General features: G+C 39.3%; 1 protein-coding gene and 1 non-coding gene across 2 annotated transcripts; both read left to right on the top strand.

Moving 5' to 3' along the window:
- The first annotated feature begins 1,089 nt into the window (after positions 1–1,089).
- LOC120891136 (U6 spliceosomal RNA) lies at positions 1,090–1,195 on the top strand. Its single transcript, XR_005735555.1, has one exon. It is a non-coding gene; the product is annotated as a U6 spliceosomal RNA (small nuclear RNA).
- Positions 1,196–8,502: 7,307 nt separating this feature from the next.
- Positions 8,503–25,190, top strand: Akirin1 (akirin 1). The gene is made up of 5 exons (XM_005317848.4): positions 8,503–8,878; positions 15,784–15,924; positions 20,320–20,454; positions 22,978–23,049; positions 23,670–25,190. The coding sequence occupies exons 1-5, from the start codon at positions 8,659–8,661 to the stop codon at positions 23,678–23,680; spliced, it is 579 nt and encodes a 192-aa protein (XP_005317905.1). The 5' UTR covers positions 8,503–8,658; the 3' UTR covers positions 23,681–25,190.
- Positions 25,191–25,923: the final 733 nt, after the last annotated feature.

A 25,923-nucleotide genomic window follows, 5' to 3' on the forward strand; every position in this document is an offset into this window, starting at 1 on the left:
GGGTTCTGTAATAACTTCAGGTAGTTAGTGCCAGAATTTTATTACTGGTTGGTGTTAAAATATTACCCTATGTCTATATTAGTCAGTTTTTTTTTTTTTTTTTTTTTGTCACTGTGTCCAAAATACCTGACAATAACAACTTAAAGGAGAAAAAGTTTATTTGGGATTATGGTTTCAGAGATTTCTGTCCATAGTCAGCTGGCTTCATTACTCTGGGCCTGAGCTGAGGCAGAACATCATGGTGGAATGGTGTGGCAGAAGAAAGCTGCTCAGTTCATGATAGATGGGAAGGAGAGTAGAGGACCAGGAGCCAGGGAAAATATATTTAACCCCCAAGGCATGTCCCCAGGTAGGTAACCCACTTCCTCCAGTCATACCCCACCTGTCTATAGTTACTACCTAGTAATGTACTCAAATTATTAATCTATCACACAGATTAATCTACAGACTAGATTAGTTTTCATAGTCTGATCATGTCACCTCCTGCATTGACACATGAGCTTTTGGGGAGAGGGGAATACCTCATATCCAAACCACAACAATGGCAAAAGGTGCAGTTAAGGATCAAGAGCTAGAGGCAGAGGGAAGTTTGACATAGAAGAGGACAAATCAGTGTGACCAGAAAAATAGACTGGAGTGATATAGCCACAAGCTAACAAATGCTGCCAGGCACCAAAAGTTAGAGGAGGCAAGGAACAGATTTTGACCTTGAGTTTTCAGATGGTTCATGACCCTGCTAACATTGATTTTGACCCAGTGAGTCTGATTTCAGATATCTGGGCTCCAGAACTATGAAAGAGCACATTTCTATCATTTTAAAGCATCAAGTTGTGATAGGCTGGGAGCCGTGGCACATGCCTGTAATCTCAGCAATTTAGAAGGCTGAAGCAGGAGAATGGAAAGTTTGCAGCAAGCCTAGGCAACTTGCTGAGATACTGTTTTGAAATATAAATAGGACTGGGGATGTAATTCAGTGTTAAAGCTCCTCTAGGTTCAATCACCAGTATTAAAAAAAAAAAAAAAAAAAAACCCACAGTGTAATGTTATTCCCATGAAGTATGGTAAAAGTGAAGTACAAATGTGCTTAGAGTGCTTACTTCAGCAGCACATATACTAAAATTGGAATGATACAGAGAATATTAGCATGGCCCCATGCAAGGATGACACATAAATTCATGAAATGTTCCAGATTTAAAGAAAAAAAAATGTGTCTAGAGAGGTGAAAAAATTTTCCCAAAATTCTGCAACAAAAGAGGAAGGCACACAGCTAGTCCATCTGGCTCCAGATCCTGCACTCCTAAGGGCTATGCTACCCTGTAACAAATGAACTAAAGATTCTCACTGCTCACTATCTTTCTGTTAATGCCGCATTTACTTCCTCACAACCTCCAAACTTCTGCTCCTTGCAACCCCACTCCTAGCTCTTTCAGACAAAAGGAAGAAAATGTATCCCCAGTTTCCCTCAGGAAAAGGGGTCTTCTTGACACAAAGATTCATAAAGTGGGGGCCACAAAAACATCTCTGGTTGAATGATCAAACTTTGTGGAAATAAACTTGTTTTTTACCACTCAGGATCATCAGTAACAGCTTTAGTGTCTGAATAGAAACTGAAAACTTTATTCCCCACCACCCACTCCAAGTTGTCATCCATTGCTTCCAGCCCAATTAATTCTTCCTCTTATGGTATATAGATTCCACTCAATAAATTCAAAAGAGTTACGTGATAGTTTTTTATTTTTCAATTTTTTTTTAGAAAGTATTTTAATATTTATTTTTTGGTTATAGGCGGACACAACATCTTTGTATGTGGTGCTGAGGATCGAACCTGGGCCGCACGCATGCCAGGCAAGCACGCTACCGCTTGAGCCACATCCCCAGCCCTTATTTTTCAATGTTGATTCTTGCAATGTGTTGGAAATCTTATTCTTTGCAATATTTAATCTTAGGATGAAAAAATTTAAATGTCAACTTAAAAATATGCAATGGGGTACACAATTTTTCAAAATTGTTTTAGAGGATGTGCAAGCAAAATAGTTGGCCCTTTGCCCAACTTCTTCTTTGGTAGGAATCCCATAACAACAAGAAAAAAGTCTGTGAGCTGAAAAGTAAAGGAAAACTAACTGAAAACAATTTCTACCAATTGGGGAAACATTCAGACTTAATTAATAATACAAGCTGTGCTAAGCACTGGATCTCCATTATCTCAGTTATTCTAACTAATAACCAGTGATGAAGGTTAATTTTATTGGTGAGGAAACTGAGGCTCAGAAAAGTTGTGATATACCTACCAATTAGTCCATAATAGAGCTTGAATTTGAACCCACACCTGCCTGATCCCCACATCTGAGTTTTAGCCTCTTCACTCTGCTCTCTGGCAGACTGCTGGGCCTTCCCTAGCTCCTGTCCCTGAGAATGACAGTGACTGTCCCAGCAAGAGCTGGCAGCAGTGACATCAAGAGCCATGCCAGAAGAGAGGAGGCAAAGGAACAACTTAGGGAGAAATGGCAAGAAGACCCAAGGCACTGTGGTACCTGTTCCAATACTGGACAGCTTCTGACACGTGTAACAAAGGAAGACAGAGTGACCTCTGGTGGCCCAAGAGCCACCCCTCCCATACCATGTTGAGAGATAGGAAGGGTGGACTCTGCTGTCCTACCCTACCTTATTGGTTACAACTGTGGGTGATAAGGAAGGGGCAGCAAGGGGACACCTCAAACACTTGCTATCAGATCATTGTTATGCCTTCACTCCATGTTTCTTGAACATTCTTGGCATTTACCTATACCTCTTTTTTCCCTCTTTTTTTATCTGTGATACTCTACCAATTTTTTATTTATTTCTCCCAAAAGTAACATAATGCCTGTAAATTATTTCTATCAATTTATCTTACAGTTTTTGTCTTATTTATTTAGCTGCCATGCTGTCTAGCTTGTGACTATTAAAACTTTTTAAATTATGCCTTTTATTATTATATCATACTATCCCATTTATTCTTTTTATTTTAGATTCCTCCTGATATTAACATTTCCTCTCCTGTCTTCCCTTTATTTGCATTTACCAGATATGTCTTGCCCACATCTTTGTTTTGAACTCTATCATTTTTTTAATATATATTTTATATGATACTGAGGATTGAACCCAGGACCACTCTACCACTGAGGCCCAACCCCCAGGGCCCACCCCTGGCTTCTGTTTTTGTTTTTTGTTTTTGAGACAGAGTCTAAGTTGCCCAGGCTGGCTGTGAACATTCCATCCTCCTGCCTCAGCCTCTGATTACAGATGTGATTACAGGTATGATTACAGGTGTATGCCAGCTCTATCACTGTTTAAAATTTGTTTCTTATACACAACACATAGTTTGTTTTTAACTCAATCTGACAGTTTCTTTCAATGGGTAATTCTGTTTAGTTACATTTAGTTGCAATTGGTAACATTAAATTCTAATAATTTATGATTACTATTTATTTTAGTTTGCTGATATCTCATCCTTTTCATCATTTTTGTCAATCTGATCAAATTTCCATCTGCTCCCCTTTTTACTTTACTTTTAATTTTTTAGTTCTGCTATACTTTTCCATTTTATGATTTCTTTTCTTTTTCCTATGCTTATTATAGATTATTTTTTCTGTAACATATATTTAAAATCTACTATTTGCCCCATAGAGATGCTTTGTCTCCTCACTTCCTCCTTCCCTTTCCCCAGTAAGATCTTTCAGAATAATCTCATTTCCCCATTCTCCTTCAATCTGTTCACGTCCTATATTCACATGAAATCTTTGGATGAGTTTTACCACTCCCACAGGTTTATTTCCAGTCTTCAGGTTTTGCATAGATAATCTGGTACTCTTTCTTTCAGGCTACTACTGGAGTTTCTTTTGAAGTTGAAGTATGTCTCTTCCATTTCAGTAATAATTTTAGCCTTCATAATATATATTTCCGGAGAGTCAGTCAACATCCAATGGATATATATTATATACTTCCATAATCTATCAGTATCCAATGGATATCCAATGGATATTGACATACTATCTAGACTATCATACAAAATACATATTATATTATATAATATATATAAGCCATCAAAACACAAATATATAAAAGTTATATAGTTACATTAACATAACGTGTAAATATATCAGCTTATATTTTAATATAACTGATTTCCTTTGTAATCATATGTATTTTATTTTACATGTTTAAAAACATACAGAGAAGAGGGACTGGGGTTGTGGCTCAGTGCAGAGCACTTGCCTAGAATGTGTGAGGCCCTGGGTTTGATCCTCAGCACCACATATGAATAAACAAAAATAAAGTTAAAAATCTATTGGCAATTAAAAAATATTAAAAAGAAAAAACATTCAGAGAAGAGGTTTACCACATGTTAAGAAAAGGCTAATTTGTGGCTGGGGGTATAGCTCAGTGGTAAAGCACTGGTCCAGCTTTACATGAAGACCTAGGTTCCATACCAACATTACCAAAAAAAAAAATCACAAACAAAACTTAAAAACAAAAACAAAAACAGGGATAGAAAAGGCTAATTCAAGGCTGGGGATGTCACACAGTGGTAGGATGCTTGTCTAGCATGTTCAAGGCCATGAATTTGATCCTAGCACATGGACGAAAGGAAGGAAAGAAGGGGAAGGGAAGGGAAAGGAGGAAGGGAGGAAAGGAGGGATTGCTTGATTCAGCTACCCCTCCAACTTCAATTACCATTTCTTTCTTTCTTTCTTTTTCTTTTTTTTTTTTTAGAGAGAGAGAGAGAGAGAAAGAGAGAGAGAATTTTTTAATATTTATTTTTTAGTTATTGGTGGACACAACATCCTTGTTTTGTTTGTGGTGCTGAGGATTAAACCTGGGCCGCACGCATGCCAGGCGAGCGCGCTACCGCTTGAGCCACATCCCCAGCCCATAAGTGATGCTTTAAAGCAATTTCTAACTCAGTATGTCCAAAATCCAACTCATCTTCCTTCCCTGCCTGGTCCTTTTCCAGTGAAAACTTTCTCAGAAATAGCTCTGATAAGGCCAGAAGCCTAGGAATTATACTTGCATTCTTCATCTCCCTCACCTCCATATTGAGTTTTTTCCCAAGATCTTGTTGACTTCATCTCCTAAAATTTGTATATCAGTCTATTTTTATCAATAGTTTGAAACCTTACCTGTTTGACTGGAATGGGATGGGAGCATAGGTCAGATAGGTATGGATTGATAGGTAGTGAACGAGAGGTACATAAAAGAAAACTGTAAACATAGATGGTTTCTTTGGAACCTCTGGGGAAAGAATACTGGCAGATTTTGGAAGATGGTATCCTTTTCCCTTCATTCCTATCTCCATCTTTTTAGTCTAACCACACCCCTAGGTTGTACAACAGTGAAAAGGTAGAGCCTCAGACCTTTTACTGAGCTTTCACAAGGTGAACCCCCAAGTGGAGACATTAAAGAACACATGTGTGTGCTGGCAGGTAAGAGATTCCTCATAATATTGTAAAACTAATAATATAAAGCATAATCTAAATGGATACATAATCTCTTTCCTGATCACCTTCATCCATCCCTGAGCTCCTGGACCCATTCTTCATATTGCAGCCAGGAACCCTTTTAAATGTAAATGTGTTCATCAACTGGCAGTCTTTCTTGACTTCATTCATGTTTTGTACCACAGCCACTTGAGACTTTTTTCAGTTCCTCAAACACTCTGTGATCTCTTCTATCACAGGCCTTTCTATATGCTATCCCCTCTGCCTGGAATGTCTCTACACTCTCTTGGCTATGTTAACACCTACTGATTCCTTAGCTATTAGTTCAAATGCCACTTCTTCAGAAAATCCTTACTGCAATCCAAGACAGGTTCAGACTCCCAGTTGTATGCTCTCATGTCATCCTGTCCTTTTCCTTCCTAGTACTTGTCACAGACTGTAATTATATATTTGCTGATGTGATTATTTGATTAATATGTCATCTCTAATAGACTAGAAGTCCTAGGAGGGTAGGAAGCAAACCTCTTTTCAAACCAGTGTATCCTCAATCATAATACATAATGATGGTATAATGCCTATCACATAGACATACTCAATTACGTGTGTGTGCTGGGGCGGGATGCATGTATATGACTGATCAAGTGTCTGTATATGTAAAGCAAAGCAAACCTGGACTGCAGTGACCTCATAAAGAGACATCACACTGAGTAGCCCTCTCAGAGCATCCCATTTACCTCCCTCAAAGACATCATCTGCAACATATAATAGAATATACCACCTACTTGTTTGGTTTCTGAATCATCTGAATCCACCCTCATTCAGCAATGTGGTCTATCAGCTTTCAGAGATACAGAAAACAATAACTGCCATTTATTCATTTGACCAATAGCTATTCTGTGCTGTATTCAAACACTGGACTCAGATGGGTAAATACAGATGAACAAGGACAAGTTATCATTCTCAAGCAATGTATGGTTTTGAAGCACAGATATATAAACAAACTATAACTTCCTCTTTAAAAATACTAATATTATGAGGCACACTCATAGTTTTAAAGGATCACAGAGAAGGGTGACTACCAAAGCACTTAGCAAAAGCTTAGCTAATAGAAATGCTATGTAGAATGACTATCCATTGGACATATATTCAAACATTCTAAGCTCTAACTTCAGGCCTGTTCACACCACAAGAAAGCAATTTACTTGGACCACATTAAACAAGCCTCCTTTAAAAGTAACGATCACTAGGTTGCTTTTTATGTTCTTGGCTTTTATTGGTCACAAGAAACGTCCATATGGGGGGAGGGGAGAAAGCAATAGCCATGTAAATTTTGCTTTTGCATTTGTTGTTCAAATGTCTTAACTGCTTTAGAATATCAACTCACCATTTCCTAATTAAGTTTAGAATTTAGTGATACAGAAACAAATCAAAACTATGGTCTATCTTCTCTGATGAAACGATTTCTTTCTGATGACAAATTTAGGTTCATTTTTGCCCTGGTATACAGGAAATGTAGAAATAAATTTCAAATGCAGTTAGTCATGTTTAACTCCAGGATAATTGTGATCTTTTTTCCTCTGGTTCTAATATTCTACTTCTAGTTTTGTAGCCAATTGTAAACTTTCTTTATGTTCTTATGGACAACATATGGACTAAAATAAACTTAAGGTGAGCTGGAGATGTAGCAGCTCACTGGCAGAGTGTGTGCTTAGCATGAGCAAGACCCTGGGTTTGATCTCTAGAACTAAAAAAAAAAAAAAAAAAAGAGCCTTAACATACTCACTCACTTTAGAACTATTTTGCAAAAATACATGACTTATGATAGTTAAAAGAATCTGGAGAGGGGCTGGAGTTATGGCTCCTGGTAGAGCGCTTGCCTAGCATGTGTGAGGCACTGGGTTCAAACTTCAGCACCACATAAAAATAAATAAACAAAATGAAGGCATTCTGTCCATGTGCAACAACAACAACAACAACAAATAAAATTAAAAAAAAAAAAAAGAATCTGGAGAAACTAGAAGACTCACAGAAAAGGGACCAAAAATAAAAAAATTTAAAAAATGTATGCCCACATTCTCCATTTCAAATGTTGGGCAAACAAACTGATCTTGGCATATAGGCTATTAGAAAAGCGAGGTATTGAAGACAGATCCCAGGAGGCATGGTCATTATTTAATATGTATGTATAGTAACAGAAAGGTTTTAAGCTTTTTTGGGATCACAAATCCTTCTGATGACCTGCCGAAAGCACTGCTCCCCAAGAAAATACAAGTACAGTTCCTAAAAGCAGAACCTTGGTGTGTTCTATTCATTTTCCAGAGCCTTAGAGAATTCAGATAAACCTAAAGAAGAACCTGCCTGAGTTGCCAAGTCAGAGGGGAGAGTGGTAAATCACCTATCAAGCCAATTTCCTAATGCTCTGATATACCATAATTAGTTTAAGCCAGTGGGTTGTTTTGTTTTTAATTGTGTGTGTGTGTGTGTGTGATAAATCCATTTGATGAGTTAAGGTATAGGTCATCTATCCCCAAAATTCACCCACAAACATACCTCTTCCCAGTTTTGCCCATAATTTCATGGGGTTCATGTACTTCCTAAAACCCATCCTCAGATAATCGGTTATGTTTAAATGCAGATTCCACCGGACGCGGCGGAATGCCCTTGATGACCTTTTAGAATCGCCGCTCTTTCATCACGCGGACTAGAGGGGCCCAAGAGGTTACCGGGCTGCGAGTCCCCAAGACCCTCACGGTTTCCCCAGGCCCTTCCAGCTCTCCCCTCCCCCAGGCCTGTGCCGCGCAGGTGCGAAAACCTCAGGGGCCACCCGGGCGCGACAGCCCAGGAGCAGGGGGATGGGACCCCGGGAGGGGCGGAGGCGGGGGTGGGGGCCTTCCCGGTGTTGCCTGGCGACGGCGCTCTCCACCCAGGCCGTTCCACTTCCTCGGCAGGGGCGCCGCGGGCCGCGCAGTCGGTGACCGACCTCCCGGAGCGGCCCTCTTCCGGCTTGCCCCCCTCCGCCGGGCGTTGGCGAGCTCCCGTGACGTCACAGGAGGCGGGGCCAGCGCCGCTGCCGGGTGCTGGAGGCGCCATTGGAGCCGGCTTGGCTTGCGAGCCCCGCTGAGGAGCCGGAGCTTGGGCCGCAGCAGCCGCCGCGTCCGCCCCTGGTCCCTGGCCCCTCAGCGTCATGGCGTGCGGGGCGACGCTGAAGCGGCCCATGGAGTTCGAGGCGGCGCTGCTAAGCCCCGGTTCTCCGAAGCGGCGGCGCTGCGCCCCTCTGCCCGGCCCCACTCCGGGCCTCAGGCCCCCGGACGCGGAGCCGCCGCCACCGCTTCAGACGCAGACCCCGCCGCCGACTCTCCAGCAGCCCGCCCCGCCCGGCAGCGAGCGGCGCCTTCCAACTCCGGGTAACCTGCGCTGCTGCGGGCTTGGCAGGAAGCCAGGCCCAGGCATTGGGGGCTGGGGTGTGGGAAGGGGTCTTGAACGCGGGGCGAATTCTACCACGGACCCCTTCTTTGCCTTAAGAAAAGGGAACTGGGGTGCTGCTGGGCCTGGCTGCTTCCGGGGATGGGAGACATCCGGGAAGGGTAGTGGCCCCTCGGTGTCGGTTTTCGGTTTTCCTGAAGCTGGAGAACCTAGAGGAGTGGGCACCAAAAGGAAGATGGGAATACCCAGGCCGCTGAGCCCTCCCCGTCCCCGAAACCCCTCTTGTCTACGCTGCACCCCGCCGCCTTGCAGATCCAGTGGGCCATGGGAAATTGGATTCTGCTCACGAACCCGGCTTTGAGGGTGGCGAGTGGGGGCGGGTTACTCGGAAGGGGCGTTGAGTATGTGCAGCTCAGCACCGAAATGTAGATTATAGGAAGACCTGATTTCCAGACGTCTTTAGGGACTAGAAGCCGTCTCAGGAGTCCTGGAATCCGATTTCAATCTATTTCTAAAAGAGACTGGCCAAGTTTTATTCTATGGTTATTGTCTTGTACCGAATATGGCTCGAAATCAGTAGGTCATTGGCCAGAATTTGAGGCTCTTTCAACATACAGAGGTTCTTGTAGCAAGAATTCAACTATCTAATGCAGAGACTCTCCTTCAATAAGGCATTCCATTTGGCCAAGGGAAGGTCTGGTGTGACAGTAAAGATACATATCATATTGCATTACTAGAGGGGAAAGTGCGTCGACATTAATATTCAGCAGTTTTAAAGAACCTCCAGAAATGAGGGATTCCTAAAGTGGATTTTTGGAAGTTATTTCTTTGTGCGTTTTTCTGTTCATCAAGCTTAAAGCAATCACCTTTAAACCATTCTTTCCTTACCTTTTTTCAGTTACCAGTGCCTTTAGATTTCATTTCCTCCTTCCTCTATCTATATCTATAATGTAGATTTAGACTCTGGTTCCCACACCAAGATTGCTGCAGCCAGCGGAGAGTTCTCAGATTTTTTTCTTCTTCTTCTTCTTCTTCTTCTTCCCCATTCTGAGAATGGAACCCAGGGTCTCCAGTACCGCTGGACAAGTGCGGTACTGGATACCTACCTAGGTACTTACCTAGCCCTCGCCCAGACTTTAGATCCTTACTGTGTTCACTTCTTTTTTAAACCTTGAAAATTGAAGGATTTATGAACTATAACCATATCTTATCTAGTCAGTTTTGATGTTTTGTTTGGTTGGTTTTTGGTTTTGGTACTAGGGATCGAACGACTGAGCTATGTCCCGAACAGTTTATTTTTTATTTTGACATGAGGTCTCACTTAGTTGCTGAGGCTAGCCTGGAACTTGTGATCCTCCTGCCACAGCCTCCCAAGTTAATGCGATTACAGGCATGACCTGGTCACGTTTTTTTAAACATTTTCTTAAAACCCCGCCTCTACTCTTTACCCCAGATTCATGTTGCAAGTGCCTGTATCATGTTGTTTCCCCCGTGTTTGCTGATTCCACTGCGTAGTTTCTTCAAGTGGCCTATCCATTACCCAGTCTGCCCCATAAGTATCTCTATTCTTTTTTTTTTTAAAGAGAGAGGGAGAGAGAGAGAGAGAATTTTTATTTTTTTAGTTATTGGCGGACACAACATCTTTGTTTGTATGTGGTGCTGAGGATCGAACCCGGGCCGCACGTATGCCAGGCGAGTGCGCCACCGCTTGAGCCACATCCCCAGCCCAAGTATCTCTATTCTACTTTAAATTCCCTGATCATTTAATGTTGAATAGCTTTATGCACAGAATGAAATCATATTTGGAAAAGTTTTTTTTTTTTTTTTTTTTTTTTTTTTTTTAAGGACAAAAACAGGGGGTAGAAATGGTGTAGTCCCAGCTACTGGGAAGGCTAAGACAGGAGAATCACATGAGGCCCAAAGAATCACTTGAGGCCCAAAGTTCCACTGGATTTGTGATGTGTGTGTGTGTTTTTTCCCCTTCCTCCCAATGATCTTAGATACCCAAGGATTGTCTTATCTTTTGAGGTCTCACTTCTACAAAATGGAATTTTTTTTTTTTGAGAGAGAGAGAATTTTTTAATATTTATTTTTTAGTTTTTGGTGGACACAATATCTTTGTTTGTATGTAGTGCTGAGGATCGAACCCAGGCCGCACGCATGCCAGGTGAGTGCGCTACTGCCCACAAAATGGAATTAATACTTGCTCCATTTATCATTTGTTGAGGACCTACATAGATGGCTGCAAAAAGTATTTTTGAAAACTATATTAGTAGACTTTATGTAATTATTAAGTACTACCCTCTAGACTAATAGTGTTGTTCACATTATAATAAATGCTGAATAAATGATTGTTGAATGTATTTGGGAGCCTGAATATGGAAGTGTAATAATGAGAACTTTTGTTATTTTTTCTTTCTCTGTGTGTGCTGGGTATTGTACCTAGGGCCTCACACCCAGCCAAGGGCTGCTGTTTTTTAAATCTTAAAAACCTAGCCTTTGGAAAGATCATCCCCCCTGCAAAAAAATTATGCAAACCAGTTTCTTGGTCATTTATGTTACATTTTATTTAAAATGAAATATTTATTTTTAAAGATCAGTTGTTTCTTGGGGGGGAGGGTAATGGGGATTGAGCCCAAGGCATACTTAGCTGTGCTCTAGCACTACCATTGCAATATATCCTCAGCTCCTTCTCTTTTGTGTGATGGCTGGGGATCAAACCCAGGACCTCACTCTTGCTAGGCAAGCACCCTATCATTGAGCTATACCTCCATCCCCATGTTTCTTTCTTTTTTATTTTTTTAAGAAAACTAAACTTTTTAATATATCTTTATTTTGTTTATTTATTTTTATGTGGTGCTGAGGATCAAACCCAGGGTCTTACAAATACGAGGTGAGCACTCTACTGCTCGGCCACAACCTCAGCCTCCCCATGTTTCTTAATGCTTATTTGGTTCTACACGAGAGATATAGAAAGTATTAATGATTCAAAATTTGATGCTTTGGTTTAAGTGAAAGGTGCCTTGTGGATTAAAAAGGAAGAATGGGGAAGGGAATATTAGTTGTTATACTAACAGAGTCAAGTAAAAAGCTAATGGAAAGTAAGTGTAATAATCATTGACTTCATTTTATAATATCCCAATTATCTCAAAGGTCATGAATGGTCAAGAAACTTTTTTACTTTACATTAAAAAAAAGGATATGTATAATAGAGCACTTTCTGTAGAAAGACCTATAGAATTAAGCCTTTTATTGCTTAAATTTTTAATGAGTAAATGCTAGGCATGAAAGGGGATTGTTGACCTCAGGGAGATATGGAGATGTTTATAAATATGGAGTGAGTCTGTATGCAAAGCTTTTTTTTTTTTTTTTTAAGTACTGAGGATTAAACCTAAAGATGCTTTACCACTGTGTTACATCCCCAGACTTTTTACTTTTTATTTTGGAACAGTGTCTCACTAAATCTCTTGAGATTGGCCTCGAACTTGCAGTCCTCTTGCCTCAGCTTCCTGTGTTGCTGGATTATAATATTTTTAAAAAATATTTTTAGTTGTAGATGGACACAGTACCTTTATTTTGTTTATTTCATTTTTTATATGGTGCTAGGTATTGAACCCAGGGCCTCACACATCAAAGCTCTACCACTGAGCTACAACCCCAGCCCTAGGATTATAGTCTTGCACCACCACTCCTGGCAGGAAGCAACTAATGGATCATGACTTGTGAGTTGGAGAATACATTCTGACTTGAGATAGCATTTTAGTTGGCTGGGTCTTCAGTGGAGGAATGGCACACCCCCTTGTCAAGCAAATGGAAACTGCTAGAGCAAGGGCTCCAAACTCTACAGGAACTGAAGAACTAATAGTTTCGTTCAACTAGCTTATAGCGGGAAAGGGACCTGGGAAAATAAATTGGGGCTGGGTTTTGGAAGATGAAAATATTCAAGAGTTTGAATTTTGGTCTAGCAACTAGGAACCATGGTACAGTTTTTTAGCCTGATAGAACCTGGAAGAACTACTTCAAATAATGAGAAACAAGGATTAAAATTAGCATCCACTGGGCTGGGGACATAGCTCAGTTGGTAGAGTACTTGCCTGGCATGCATAAGATCCTGGGTTCAATCGCCAGCACTACAACCACAACAACAACAAAAATAACATCCACTGTTAAGGACTTTTGCATTTTTCTTTTTAAAAAATTACTGTTTTCTGTTCTATGTTCTTCAGGAAAAAAAATCACACCTACTTCCTTATATTTCTCCTTTGGATGTTCATATTCTTAGACTTAGTAGTCTTTCTAATATTGTATCTTTCCATTTGTACACTTTACCATACAGGAGGCTGTTAAAGAGGTTTGTTTATCAAAGAACTTCTGTTCTCTTGAGCATTGTCCTCATACTTGTCCTTTCTTGTTTCAAGTCATTACAGTTTCTTACATCCTTGTATTGAATCTGGCAAGTATGTGCTTGAGGAATAGTACATTTTAAAAATGAAATGAAGACTTTGTAAATTCAAGGGTCTAAAATAGGAACTTCATAGCACTCTTAAAGGAAAGCATTGTTTATCCTATATTGTTCCAGAATTTAGATGGAGAGTTAAGGAGTTTACCTATGTGTGGAACTATTTTGAGTTCATACCATTTGTTAGACAGTACCATAATTTATTATAGCATTATGAATTACTCTTTGATTTTTGATTCACATAGACATTTGACATTTATACTAAAGATCTTGAATGACTTCCCAAGATATAGTCACATGGTTGTTAAGAGCATTAACATCTCCCACCACTAAAAAATAGGTTATAGCAGCATATACACAAGAATAATTTGAATTGAGACAAGGGGGATGATATAGTTTTCTGGGGTTTTATGTTTTGTGGGGTTTTTTTTCCTACCCTTTTTGTTTGTTTTCACCCTTTTTCGGGGGGGGGGGCAGTGTTGGAAGTTGGACCTGATCCACTCTACCACTGAGCTTCATCCCTAGCCCTATTTGTTTGTTTGTGTATTTAACTATCTACCTACCTACCTATCTTTAAGACAGCATCTTACTATGTTGCCAAGACTATGTGCAAATTGGGACTCCTACCTCAGCCTCCTGAGTACTTGGGGTTATAGGTGTGGACCATGATGCCCCAGCTTTTTTTTTTTTTTTTAAGGGAGGCTTTATAATGTCTGGCAGGTGAATGTAGTATTACACTGCAAAAATGAAAAACTTGAAAACCACATCCTTCCAGATTCTTTTTTGTCTCTAGGAGTATACTTCAAGGTAATTTTTGGTGTTTCCTGGACTCCCTTTAATAGCCTTAGCAAATTTGGTTTGTGATTTTCTTGACTCAGAATAGCAATTTTTTTTCCTACACCTCTGCCCCTTCTTCTACTCCCTCCCCTTTGTCCTATCTAAAGTTTCTTCCCATGCTCCCTGCCACCCAGGCCCATTATTGATCAGCATCCTCATATCAGAGAAAACATTCAGTATTTTTTTTTTTTTTAAAGAGAGTGAGAGAAGGGAGAGAGAGAAATTTTAATATTTATTTCTTAGTTCTCGGCGGACACAACATCTTTGTTGGTATGTGGTGCTGGGGATTGAACCCGGGCCGCACACATGCCAGGTGAGCACACTACCCTACCGCCTGAGCCACATTCCCAGCCCAGTATTTGTTTTTTGTTGTTGTTGTTGTTTGTTTGTTTGTTTGTTTGTTTTTTGAGGGATTGGTTTACTTAGCATAATATTCTCCATCTCTATCCATTTACCTGCAAATGCCATGTTTTATTCTCTTTTAATGCTAATATTCCATTATGTGTATATAACATAGTTTCTTTATCCATTCATCTATTGAAGGCCATCTGGGTAGGTTCCACAATTTAACTTTTGTGAATTATGCTGCTGTAAACATTGATGTGGCTGCATCACTATTGCATGCTGTTTTTAAGTGCTGTGGGATAGCTAGGTCAAATGGTGTTCCATTCCAAGTTTTCCAAGGAATCTTCATACTGCTTTCCAGATTGGTTGCACCAATTTGCATTCCCATCAGCAATGTATGAGTGTGCCTTTTCCTTCACATCCTTGTATTCTTAATAGCTGCCATTTTGCAGAATAGCAATCTGAATCCTACCAAGTGTTGTCTCTTGTAGGATCAGAAAATTCTTGTCTTAGCTCTATGACTGTAAGCAGTAAATCTTAGCTTCTCCCCTAATCAGTGTCCAGGCTGTGAAAATAGTTTTTGTTGTCTTCCTCAAAGATCTTTGAGTCTCACATGGGACAAAAGCTTCATTGTTAGAAGGTGTTGGGTGATAAGAGACTCACCTCTTAATACTGTTGTCTCTGAAAATGTAAAAAAAATAAAGATAAAAAATAACTTCTGCTGGGCACATTAGTGCAAATCTATAATCCCAGTGACTCAGGAGTTTGAGTGAGGATCACAAGTCAGTAGCCAGCCTGGGGGGGGTTAGAGATTTAGCTTGGTGGTAGAGCACCTCCAGATTCAATCCCTAGTACCACTAAAATAAAACAAAAATAATTCCTGTTAGACAAAGGGGGGTTTCTTTTACTATAAACTTATCATCTAGCAAACGGCAGTTCTGGATCTTCATTGCTATGAGAAAACAAGTGTGGGGAACTGTTTGGGTGGCTTATGCCAAAATAGCTGCTGTTCTACTCATTGTTGAAATAGCAATAAGAGCACACTATCTGGGGCTATGGAAAGAGTGTTTGACATAGTATCAGTGTTCATTTTTTAATATAAATACCATGGGGGGAAGGAAAGAGATTTGAGAACTGCATGCTAAAAGAAATATTTAAAGTCTAGTCGAAAGACCTGTCCTCCACCTTCTGAAGAAAGTTGGAAAAAATGACAAAGTGAATGTTTGTTTGTTTCTTTTTTGTTAGAGCAAATTTTTCAGAACATAAAGCAAGAATATAGTCGTTATCAGAGGTGGAGACATTTAGAAGTTGTTCTCAATCAGAGTGAAGCTTGTACTTCAGAAAGCCAGCCTCACTCCTCAGCACTCACAGCACCTAGTTCTCCAGGTAAGCATGTTTTCATGGGCAAAATGGATATTTAATAAGAGTTTATAAATGGTATTTATAATGGTGTCTTTCCAATCCAGAATTGATCTTTTCTAAAGTAATTAAATTAGTAAAGTAGTTGCATAAAGTAGTTACTGCTTAATACTTTTAAAACCATAGTCACAAAATTGGATTAATTTGTTTGGTGGTCTTCCACCCAGTACAAGAGCATGTTCCTCTATAACTGCAGTGTGTCTGTTGGCCATAGGAGAGCTATTTAATCTTAACTTTAAATAAGTTAAATAAAATTTAAGTTCTTAAATTTAAGTTCACAAATAATCTGCTATTAATTTTTTTTTAAAGAGAGAGAGGTAGAGAGAGAGAGAGAGAGAATTTTAATATTTATTATTTAGTTATCGGCGGGTACAGCATCTTTCTTTGTATGTGGTGCTGAGGATCGAACCCGGGCCTCACGCATGCCAGGCGAGCGTGCTACCGGTTGAGCCACATCTCCAGCCCTAATCTGCTATTAATATCTGCAGTGCTGGGGATCAAACCTAGGGCTTCATGGTATGCTAAGAGTTCAGTTTCTCAGACAGATGTAATGATCATATTTCAAGGGCACACAGTAGCCATATGTGGCAGTTGTATTGGGCAGCAAACAAGAGGACATTTCTGCTTCTTAGAATGTTCTGTTGAACAGTACTGCTATATAACATCATTTACAGATGGCCAGTGAAACTCAAAAGTAGGATCTCAGGCCTGGTAAGGTGGTGCTTGCCTGTAATCCCAGTGGCTCAGGAGGCTGAAGCAAGGAGGATCATGAGTTCAAAGCCAGCCTCAGCAATTTGGTGAGGTCCTAAGCAACTCAGCAAGACCCCATCTCCAAATAACTTATAAAGAAAGGGCTGAGGGTGTGGCTCAGTGGTTAAATGCCTCTGGGTTCAATCCCCATACCAAAAAAAAAAAAAAAAAAACAAGCATAGAATCTCAGTGTTTGAGGGAATCTTCTTGGTCACTTTGTGAACCAGCCTTTCCTACCATTTCCTCCAAATAGTCAGCAGACCTGTTTTTGAACATCTGCAGTGGTGGTTTCTCTCTCCTTTAATAGTAGAAGAGTTTGTTTCCTCACAAACTTGAAGTTCTAAAGGTTAAAAAATTACCTTAAATTAAGTGCATGTTATATATGTGCAATCCCAGCAATTTGAGAGGCTGAGGCAGGAGGATCAAAAATTTGAGGCCAGCTTAGCAATTTTATTTATTTATTTATTATTTTAAAGAGAGAGTCGGGGGGGGGGACAGAGAGAGAGAGAATTTTTTAATATTTATTTATTTATTCTTAGTTCTCGGTGGACACAACATCTTCGTTTGTATGTGGTGCTGAGGATGGAACCCGGGCTGCATGCACGCTAGGCAAGCACGCTACCGCTTGAGCCACATCCCCAGCCCCCAGCTTAGCAATTTTATAAGACCCCATCTCAAAAAAAAAAAATTTTTTTAAGGGCTAGGTATGTAGCTCAGTGGTAGAAGTGCTCATGGGTTCAATCCCCAGTACCAATAAACAAATAAAAACAAATTGCCTTGAGTAAGAATTATCTTCTTATAGAAGTTGTTGTTTGCCAGGAAGTAAAAGGTCAGGGGAGAATGGAGAGAAGCTGCTTAACAGGTAAGGAATTTTAACCTTTTAGAGTGATGGAAATGTTTTAGAACTAGGAAGAAATGGTTGTTTAACAACATTGTGAACAATTCAGTTGCATTGTGCAACTGAATTGTTCACTTTAAAATGGTTCATTCTCTGTTATGTGAACTTCAGCTTTAATATGTTGCTATTACTTTTTAAAATTTTTTATTTATTCATTTTAGTTGTTGATGGGCCTTTATTTTTTATTTTTATGCTGTGCTGAGAATTGAACCCAGTGTCTCATATATTTGAGGCAAGTGCTCTACCACTGAGTCATAAACGCAGCCCTATATTGCTATTAATATCTGCAGTGCTGGGGATCAAACCTAGGGCTTCATGGTATGCTAAGCAGGTGTTCAACCACTGAGCTACACTGCCAGTCGGGTAATTTTTTTTTTTTCCCTTGGTACTGGGATTGAACCCAGAGACACTTTATTTAAATAATTTTTTAAAATATTTCTTTTAGTTGTCAATGGACCTTTGTTTATTTATATGTGGTGCTGAGAATGGAACCCTGTGCCTCACACATGCTAGGGAAGCGCTCAACCACTGAGCCACAACCCCAGCCCCTCCAGAGGCACTTTACCACTATACACCCAGCCATTTTTTAATTTGAGCCTGGGTCCCCCTGAGTTGCTTGGGGCTTCAGCCTCTCAAGTCAGTGAGATTACAGGCATGAGCCACCATGCCTGGTAAGTTATTATTTTTTAAAGTTGTCTTCTTATAATCCAAATATTTTAGCTCTGGAAAAGTACCTTTCTAATTGTCTTTGCATGTACTTAAATGATGGAGCTTTCAAAGTCTCCCCTAATAATTTTTTTTTTTGAGATTTTAGTAATATAACTTTAAAGTACTAGAATATGTTATGGGTAGAGAAATTATTATAAATGATATTTGTGAACTTTGTGGACAAGCAGGCAAGTCTGAATCACAAAGTGACCAAGGAAGATGTTTCAGTCATGTTTCATTTCATTTGTAGGGCAAAATATATGCTCTTTAGTTTAAGCAAAAATGATTTATTTCTGGGTATTAAATGGCTTAAACCATTTGTTTTTCTGTGTTAAATGACTTAAAGACTAATAGGAGGCCGGGCGTGTGACTCAGTGGTAGAACACTTGCCTAGCATGCATGAGGCACTGGGTTCAATCCCTGACACCACATAAAATTTAAAATAAACAAATAGAATAAAGTTGTTGTGTCCACCTACAAATAAAAAAATATTTAAAAAAACAAATAGGGATGAAGAAACAGATCCTAGTGTGATCTCTGAAAAACACCTCAAAACTGGATCATCACTGAGGCTGTTGCTTTATTTTGATCAGGAAATCACCTTTGGGATCTATTGCTCCAGTTGCCAACTCCAGAACCAGGCTGCTTATCCTTTAGCCTCAACATTGAAATCGGTTCCTGGTTTAAGCTTATCCACCCACTTACTTCAGTAATGAATTTAGATCTTTTGTGAGTGAATCAGATTAGTAAGACCACGACATCTGAAATCTTAAGCTACCAAGGTTTTGAATTTCACAGTCTGCTGGCAAAGAGACAGAAGGGACTCTAGAAGGATGGTTATAATAGGTACTAATAAACATTTAAGCAGGGGTATTCTTAATGTTTACCATGGAAATTCTCATGATAGATTTCCATATGTGTGTGGGGTTTTTTGTTTTGTTTTTTTTTTTATGTTCTGCAGTGCTGGGGATTGAATGCAGGCCCTTAAACATATTAGGCAAGTGTTGTACCATTCAGCTACAGCCCCAGCCTTTCTTCCTTTTATTTATTTATTTTTTTAATTTTAATTTTAATTTGAGAAGTGTAATCAAGTTGTCTGAGCTGGTCTTGAACTTGTGATCCTCCTGCCTTAGGCCCTCCCAAGTAGCTGGAATTATAGTCGGGCACCACCAGCTTGTTTCCTTTAATTTTAATTTAGAAAGGAATTCTTTGTGAATATGTTTGAACTTGTTGACATGATTCCGTGACCTTAAAGGTTAATGCCTTTGCTAAGTTTTTTTTTTTTTTTTTAATATTGGGCAAGTCCTTTGGTCTCCTGAGCTTCTAATTGCCCATATCAACCAGAATCACCTGTGGAGCTTAAAAATAAAAGCTTCCCAAGCCCCGCCACAGAATTAAATCAGAATTTAATTTAAATCTTTTCTTGTTAATTTTACAGATCTTGTACCTACTTCATTAAACATAGGTCTAGATGATCTCCAAAGATCAAGTAGCTCTCATGTTCTAAATCTATTTTCCCTAATCTGGACTCGAGATTTTATACCCTTTAAACTTTTTGTTCTTGTCCTTATGAAATGAGCATTGAATATGAATAGATTCTTATGGCATACATGTTGAATACATGTTGTTCTTCCTATCTCAGTTTACCTGTGGCTTTGCTTTATGAAATAACGGTAGAAGCCGAATTTTATGAAAATACTCATGTAACATAAAGATATATATTTTTTTCTTTTTTTGGTGGTTGTGGTGCTGCTGGGACGCTCTACTGCTGAGCTATATTCCCTGCCTTTATTTTTTATTTTGAGTAAGAGTCTCACTAAGTCACCCATGCTGGCCTCTAAATTTGGGATCCTTCTGCCTCAGCCTCCTGAGTAGCTGGGATTACAGGTGTGTGCCACCATGCCCAGTTTTAGTTTTTATAATCTTGAGGATTGTTTATATAAATTGTTAATTACAAACCTTAGAACCTTAATGTATTATATAAACTATATTTATCTTTTGGTCAGGTTCCTCCTGGATGAAGAAGGACCAGCCCACCTTTACCCTTCGACAAGTTGGAATAATATGTGAGAGGCTTTTAAAAGACTATGAAGATAAAATTCGGGAGGAGTATGAGCAAATCCTCAACACCAAACTAGCAGGTAGGCCCAGGCAATAATTTTGCTATCACTGTTAAATAGGATTCAGTAAGAATTAACCCTCTGCTAAGTAACTTTAAAAAGAATAGGGCTTCATGCAAAAAAGATCATTGATTTGATCCATCATGTTGGTTAATCAGTGGTGGGAGGAGTATAGTATTGTTAATTTTTAAAGTTCTGGATGGGATCAATTTGTGAATATGGGAAATTAGGCATCTTGTGATTTGAGAGGTATAATAGAATATAGAGTCTTAATGTGAAAGGAAGGAATCTGAATCAGGAATAGAGGGCTGGGGATATAGCTTAGTGGTAGAGCACTTGCCTAGCATGCCTTGGGTTCAGTCAGTTCCTAACACAGCAATTTTGGGGGGATGGGGGTCAGGATCCTCTGAATCCAGAATAGAAAGTAGTGCCTGATTAGTGAAAAAAGGACAGGATTAGAAATGAATCCTGTGATGCATGCTTATAATTTTGCTTTTGTGACGCTGAGACAGGAGGATCACAAGTTCAGTCCATTCTGGGCAATTAGACCCTGTTTGAAAATAAAAGTTAAAAAAAGGACCAGGGCTGTAGCTTAGTGGTGGAGCACTTGCCTAGTATTCACAAGGCCCTGGGTTACATCCCTTGGTACTGGGGTGGGGTGGAAGAGCACAATCTACTTTGGGATCAGAGTGGTTTTAGATTACGACTTTCTGTAACAATATCATTTTTTAATCTGGTGACCTACACAGCATGGTTCATTAGAATATTAATTGGGCTGGGGCTGGGGCTGTAGCTCGGTGGTAGAGCGCTCAGCTCGCACATCAATCCTCAGCACCACATAAAAATAAATAAAGATATTAAACAATATCTACAATTAAAAAAAATTTAAAAAGATATTAATTGGTCTGATTTATTTATGTGTGTGTGTGTATATACACACACACACAAACACACGTGTATATATTAATGTACATGTATATATATTTAGCAGTACTGGGAGATTGAACCTAGGGTGCTTTACCATTAAGTTATATCCTCAGCCTTCCCTATTATTATTATTTTTTAATATTTATTTTTTAGTTGTAGTTAGACACAATACCTTTATTTGTTTTTATGTGGTGCTGAGGATCAAACCCAGGACTTCATGCTTGCTAGGTGAGCGTGCTACCACTGAGCCACAACGCCAGCCCCTCCTATTTTTTTTTAATTATTAGCTACACCTGACATTACAATGATCTTAATTCATACATTTGAATCAATTGGGGTATAATTTCTCATTTTCTGTACAGATTGCAGAATCACATTGGTCATACAGTCACCTATATACATACAGCAATTCCCCTCCTATTAAGACAGGACCTCACTAAGTCACCCAGACTGGCCTCTAAATTTGGGATCCTCCTGCCTCAGCCTCCTGAATTGCTGGGATTACTGATGTGCACATCACTGTATCCCGGTCTGCTTTAAATTGAGAATTGTTGTGTTAAACAAAGTTAAATAGGTTCTCTTATAGAACTTTGGATCCTTTAATATACTTTATATTTTAAGAAAATAACTCTATAGAGGATGGGAGTATAGCTTGATAATAGAGTGTGTGCTTAGTATGTACAAGGCCTTGGGTTCAGTTCCAGTATCAGTTGACACTAAGTTACTTCCATTTTCACAGATATCAGGCTACTTCTACCTTTCTAATGATTTTCCCTTTAGAGAGTGGTATTTCTGCAGAATTATCTACAATTACATAGTATAGAGTTTTCTCTTAGGTTTCTGGCCATCCTGTCTCTTCCATTCATGTTTTTTTTTCAATGTGTATGTTAAATTTACGGCGAAAGAGGACTTCAAAACTTGGATTGGGCATGGTGGTGCACATCTGTAATCTCAGTGGCTTGGGAGGCTGAGACAGGAGGATTTCGAATTCAAAACCAGCCTCAGCAATGGCAAGGCACTAAGCAACTCAGTGAGACCCTATTTCTAAATAAAATACAAAATAGGGCTGGGCATATGGCTCATCATCAGTGGTTGAATGCCCCTGAGTTCAATCCCTGGTACCAGTGTCCACCTCACCCCACCCCTTAAAAAAACAAAAAACAAACAAACAAAAAAAAAAAAACACTTGATGTCCCAGAGGCTGGGGATGTGACTCAGTGGTAGAATGTTTACCTAGCATACAGAAGACCCTGGGTTCGGTCCCCAGTACCAAAAAACAAAACACTTCATGTCTCAAAAGGTGATTTGCTAAAACTTGCTGGCCTATGGTAGTGAAGCATGCATTTCTTTCTTGGTCAAGGGTAGGTGATGAAGTTTATATAAGGGAAGAGGTTTTTAGGAAAATATTACCATAGATGATCAGTGATAAGTCTAGGAGCTAGGAATTTGGATTTGAGATCAAAAAGGAAGAGATCTTAGAGTGACCTTTATAAGGAGGCTTTGAGAAGGCAGAGAATTCAAACTGGGAAAATAGATATGATCCTGATACTTGATTCTTAAAAAATTGGGATTGGAGGCAGTTTCTGGGATAAGTACATGCTGTTTTTTCCCTCACAGAACAGTATGAATCTTTTGTGAAATTCACACATGATCAGATTATGCGGCGATATGGGACAAGACCAACAAGCTGTAAGTATGCCAAGTTTTTCTTTGGTTTTCCCAAGTACTGAGAGCAAGATTTCAACACAGAATATCTTGTCCCCTGAGAGCAAAAACCCTGTGAAGTAAAATAATAGCTAAGAATACTTTGTGCCCAGCACTGGTTAAGCCCTTTAAAAAATCTTCAGTGACTCTTAACATATTCCTCACAGTAACACCAAGAGGTAGGAATCATTAGCCTCATTTATAGTAAAGATAGCACTTAAGAGAGCTTAAGTAATTTGCCTGAGCTCATGTAGCTATTGGTTCAGCCAGGATTAAAACCTACAGTATTCTGGCTGCAGCACCAATATTATTTTGTTTACCTATCTTTTCTCCAGAAAGGTGGTTCCAGTTGTTCATTCATGAAAGTTGTTTCCTTAAGCTAGGTAGCTTATATATGATCGGGATTTTTTAATACCAGTTACAGCATAAATTATAAATATATCTAATTGAACCTGAGCCAGGTTTCTTATATTCATAAAGTTTAGTACCTTTTAAATTGTGACACATATGCTGTTAATGAATGTTAGAAAAGCATGACAGTACTTTTTTTTTTTTTTTTTTTTAAGTATTCTTACCCTCTTTTGCTTTTTATTCCTAATTTGCAGATGTATCCTGAAGCTTTCTTGCATTATCTGGGTACCAGGTTTGACCTCAAGAGATGGCTGCTGTACACTTTTTGCAACTGGTTTGATATCACATTTCAGCTCCAAAACTTTGCATCCTGAGAACACTTAAACGTTTCTGCAGGTCCATTTTATACAACTTGAAAGACCTTAAAACTTTCTGGTTGCCACAAGCATATCTTTCTTTTCTGCTCATCCAATAAACAGCTGTGCCCTACTGTGATAGATTTTCCAAACAAAAATACCTGGAGCAGCAGTTTAGCAAAATATGCCTTCAGTGGCACTCAACAAATGGAGTTTCCCCAAGCACAGTTCTGTAAGAAGTGTGTGTGAGAGTGTGTGTATGTGTGTGTATGTATATTTTAAGTTATTATTTGTATTGTGCAAATTTTTTTTGATCTTGGGGATTCTGGCTGTGAATTTGATGCACGACAATTATGGTTAAAAACATTTGCTTGGTCTATCGAAGATCATTAATGTTTTGTGACCATATAAGTTGTAACAGTGGATTGTTTTATGTGTAGGTATTATTGTTAAATACAGGGACTGTTTCCAGGCACAGAATATGAATCATAAGTTAGGATGGACATTAGATGTGATTATGATGATATAGCAAAGGTCTTCGGTCCTAGATCTACAAATGTGTGGTAAGAAGTTAGAACAAACTGGAGACAGGCCATTGACACATGGACTCTACCTAGTTGTGTTAGGGAAAAAAAAAAATCTTTGACTCCAAGCCTTAAAATACCCCGTGGAGTCGCCGCTCACCTCATTCATACAATCAAAGAGCTCCCTGGACACTGAACCTCTAAAGGGAAACAGTCTCTCCTGGAGCAGAAGTATTGGGGTTTGCTCGGGAGCATAGTATAGGTGAGCAAGGGACTGGGCCAGGCCCCAGCAGCACTGCTACTTGGGAGGAACCACTTCACCTTTGTATTAGTTATTAAAAATACAATTCAGATTCTTTGGTCAGGTTCCCCCAAATTCTTCTGAGGTGTCCATGTTCAACTGCTTGAGCTTTGTTTTGGCAACCCCCTACCCGAAGTTGCTTATAGGCTGTTCTTCACCTTGTTTCCAAGGCTGCAGAGCAGAAAGTAGCCTCTGTTTTGAGGAGGTGGAGTTAAGTATACATTTATTTTTTACTGTGACTTGTTCAGGACCACATTTTACAAAATGCCTTGTTTCCTTTATTGTTTCTGGAAAGGAAAGTTCTATTAAAATTGTTTTAGTTTGAACATAGAATAGTTTTTTTAATTATGGCTTATTTTGAAAATTTTTGAGTTTAATTCAAATGTATGCCAATACCTTCCAAAGTAAGGTAATATTCAGAGACAGTTGTTCTGATCAGATGGCTTAGAGAAATTTTTGGAATATTCACATTCGAAGATTCCTTATTAATGAATGTCTGACTTAAATCTAACCAAAAACTGCAACATTATTCTTTGTACATTTTCATTATATAGTGTTAACAAGCTTAGTTGCAAATAAAATACTTAAGCTATTTGTTTACTTTGCCTTCTTCATACTGTGATAATGTTTATTATTTCAAATAACCTACATCAGCTGCTATACCCATTTACCCAGCTCATCATTGCATTGAAGATTTATAGACTTTTTTTTTTAAACCCAGCATTGAGTTTTAAATAATTAAAGAATGATTTTTACTTCATACTTGGAGGATAATTTGTTTCATCTCTTCCCCCCACCGCCCAGAGTAGTTACCTGTTCTATAAGAGGAGCATAGCAATAGCTATATAATGGGAGTGGCCCAGCAATGGAATAGTCACACCAAAACAAGAAAGGGTTGTTGGTGGGGGCCATCAAAAATTGTGAAGGCTGCCAGGAGCAGTGACACAAACCTGTAATCCCAGCTACTTGGGAGGCTGAAAAAAAGGATAGCAAATTTGAGGCCAGCTTGGCAACTTAGCAAGACTCCCTATCTCACATAAAAAATAAAAAGGCGGGGGACTGGTATATAGCTCAGTGATAGAGCACCCCTGGGTTCAATCCCCATTATCGGGAAAAAGAAAAAATAGTGAAGGCTAGACTGGGAATGAGGAACATGGATTCACTGAAGACTAATTATAGATCAATGTGTGCTCCCTTTCTGTTGCAAGTGTCAATACCCATTCCTACTAAATGGCTTCTGGCTAAGAAGTAAAATAGGTTTCTATAAGAAAAATGACACTCCACTCTATCATGCCCCCCCCCATTTCCCCCTTGTATTGGCTATTGT

Source organism: Ictidomys tridecemlineatus, chromosome 11 (genome assembly GCF_052094955.1).
Source record: "Ictidomys tridecemlineatus isolate mIctTri1 chromosome 11, mIctTri1.hap1, whole genome shotgun sequence".
In the NCBI taxonomy this organism is placed as follows: Eukaryota; Metazoa; Chordata; class Mammalia; order Rodentia; family Sciuridae; genus Ictidomys; species Ictidomys tridecemlineatus.

Bases quoted from the DNA above. Each gene is read 5' to 3' on its own strand.
- Akirin1 (XM_005317848.4), top strand. From the start codon at position 8,659: ATGGCGTGCGGGGCGACGCTGAAGCGGCCCATGGAGTTCGAGGCGGCG. The intron at 15,925-20,319 runs GTAAGCATGTTT...TCTTTTGGTCAG, and splicing joins CACAGCACCTAGTTCTCCAG to GTTCCTCCTGGATGAAGAAG. The intron at 20,455-22,977 runs GTAGGCCCAGGC...TTTCCCTCACAG, and splicing joins CCTCAACACCAAACTAGCAG to AACAGTATGAATCTTTTGTG.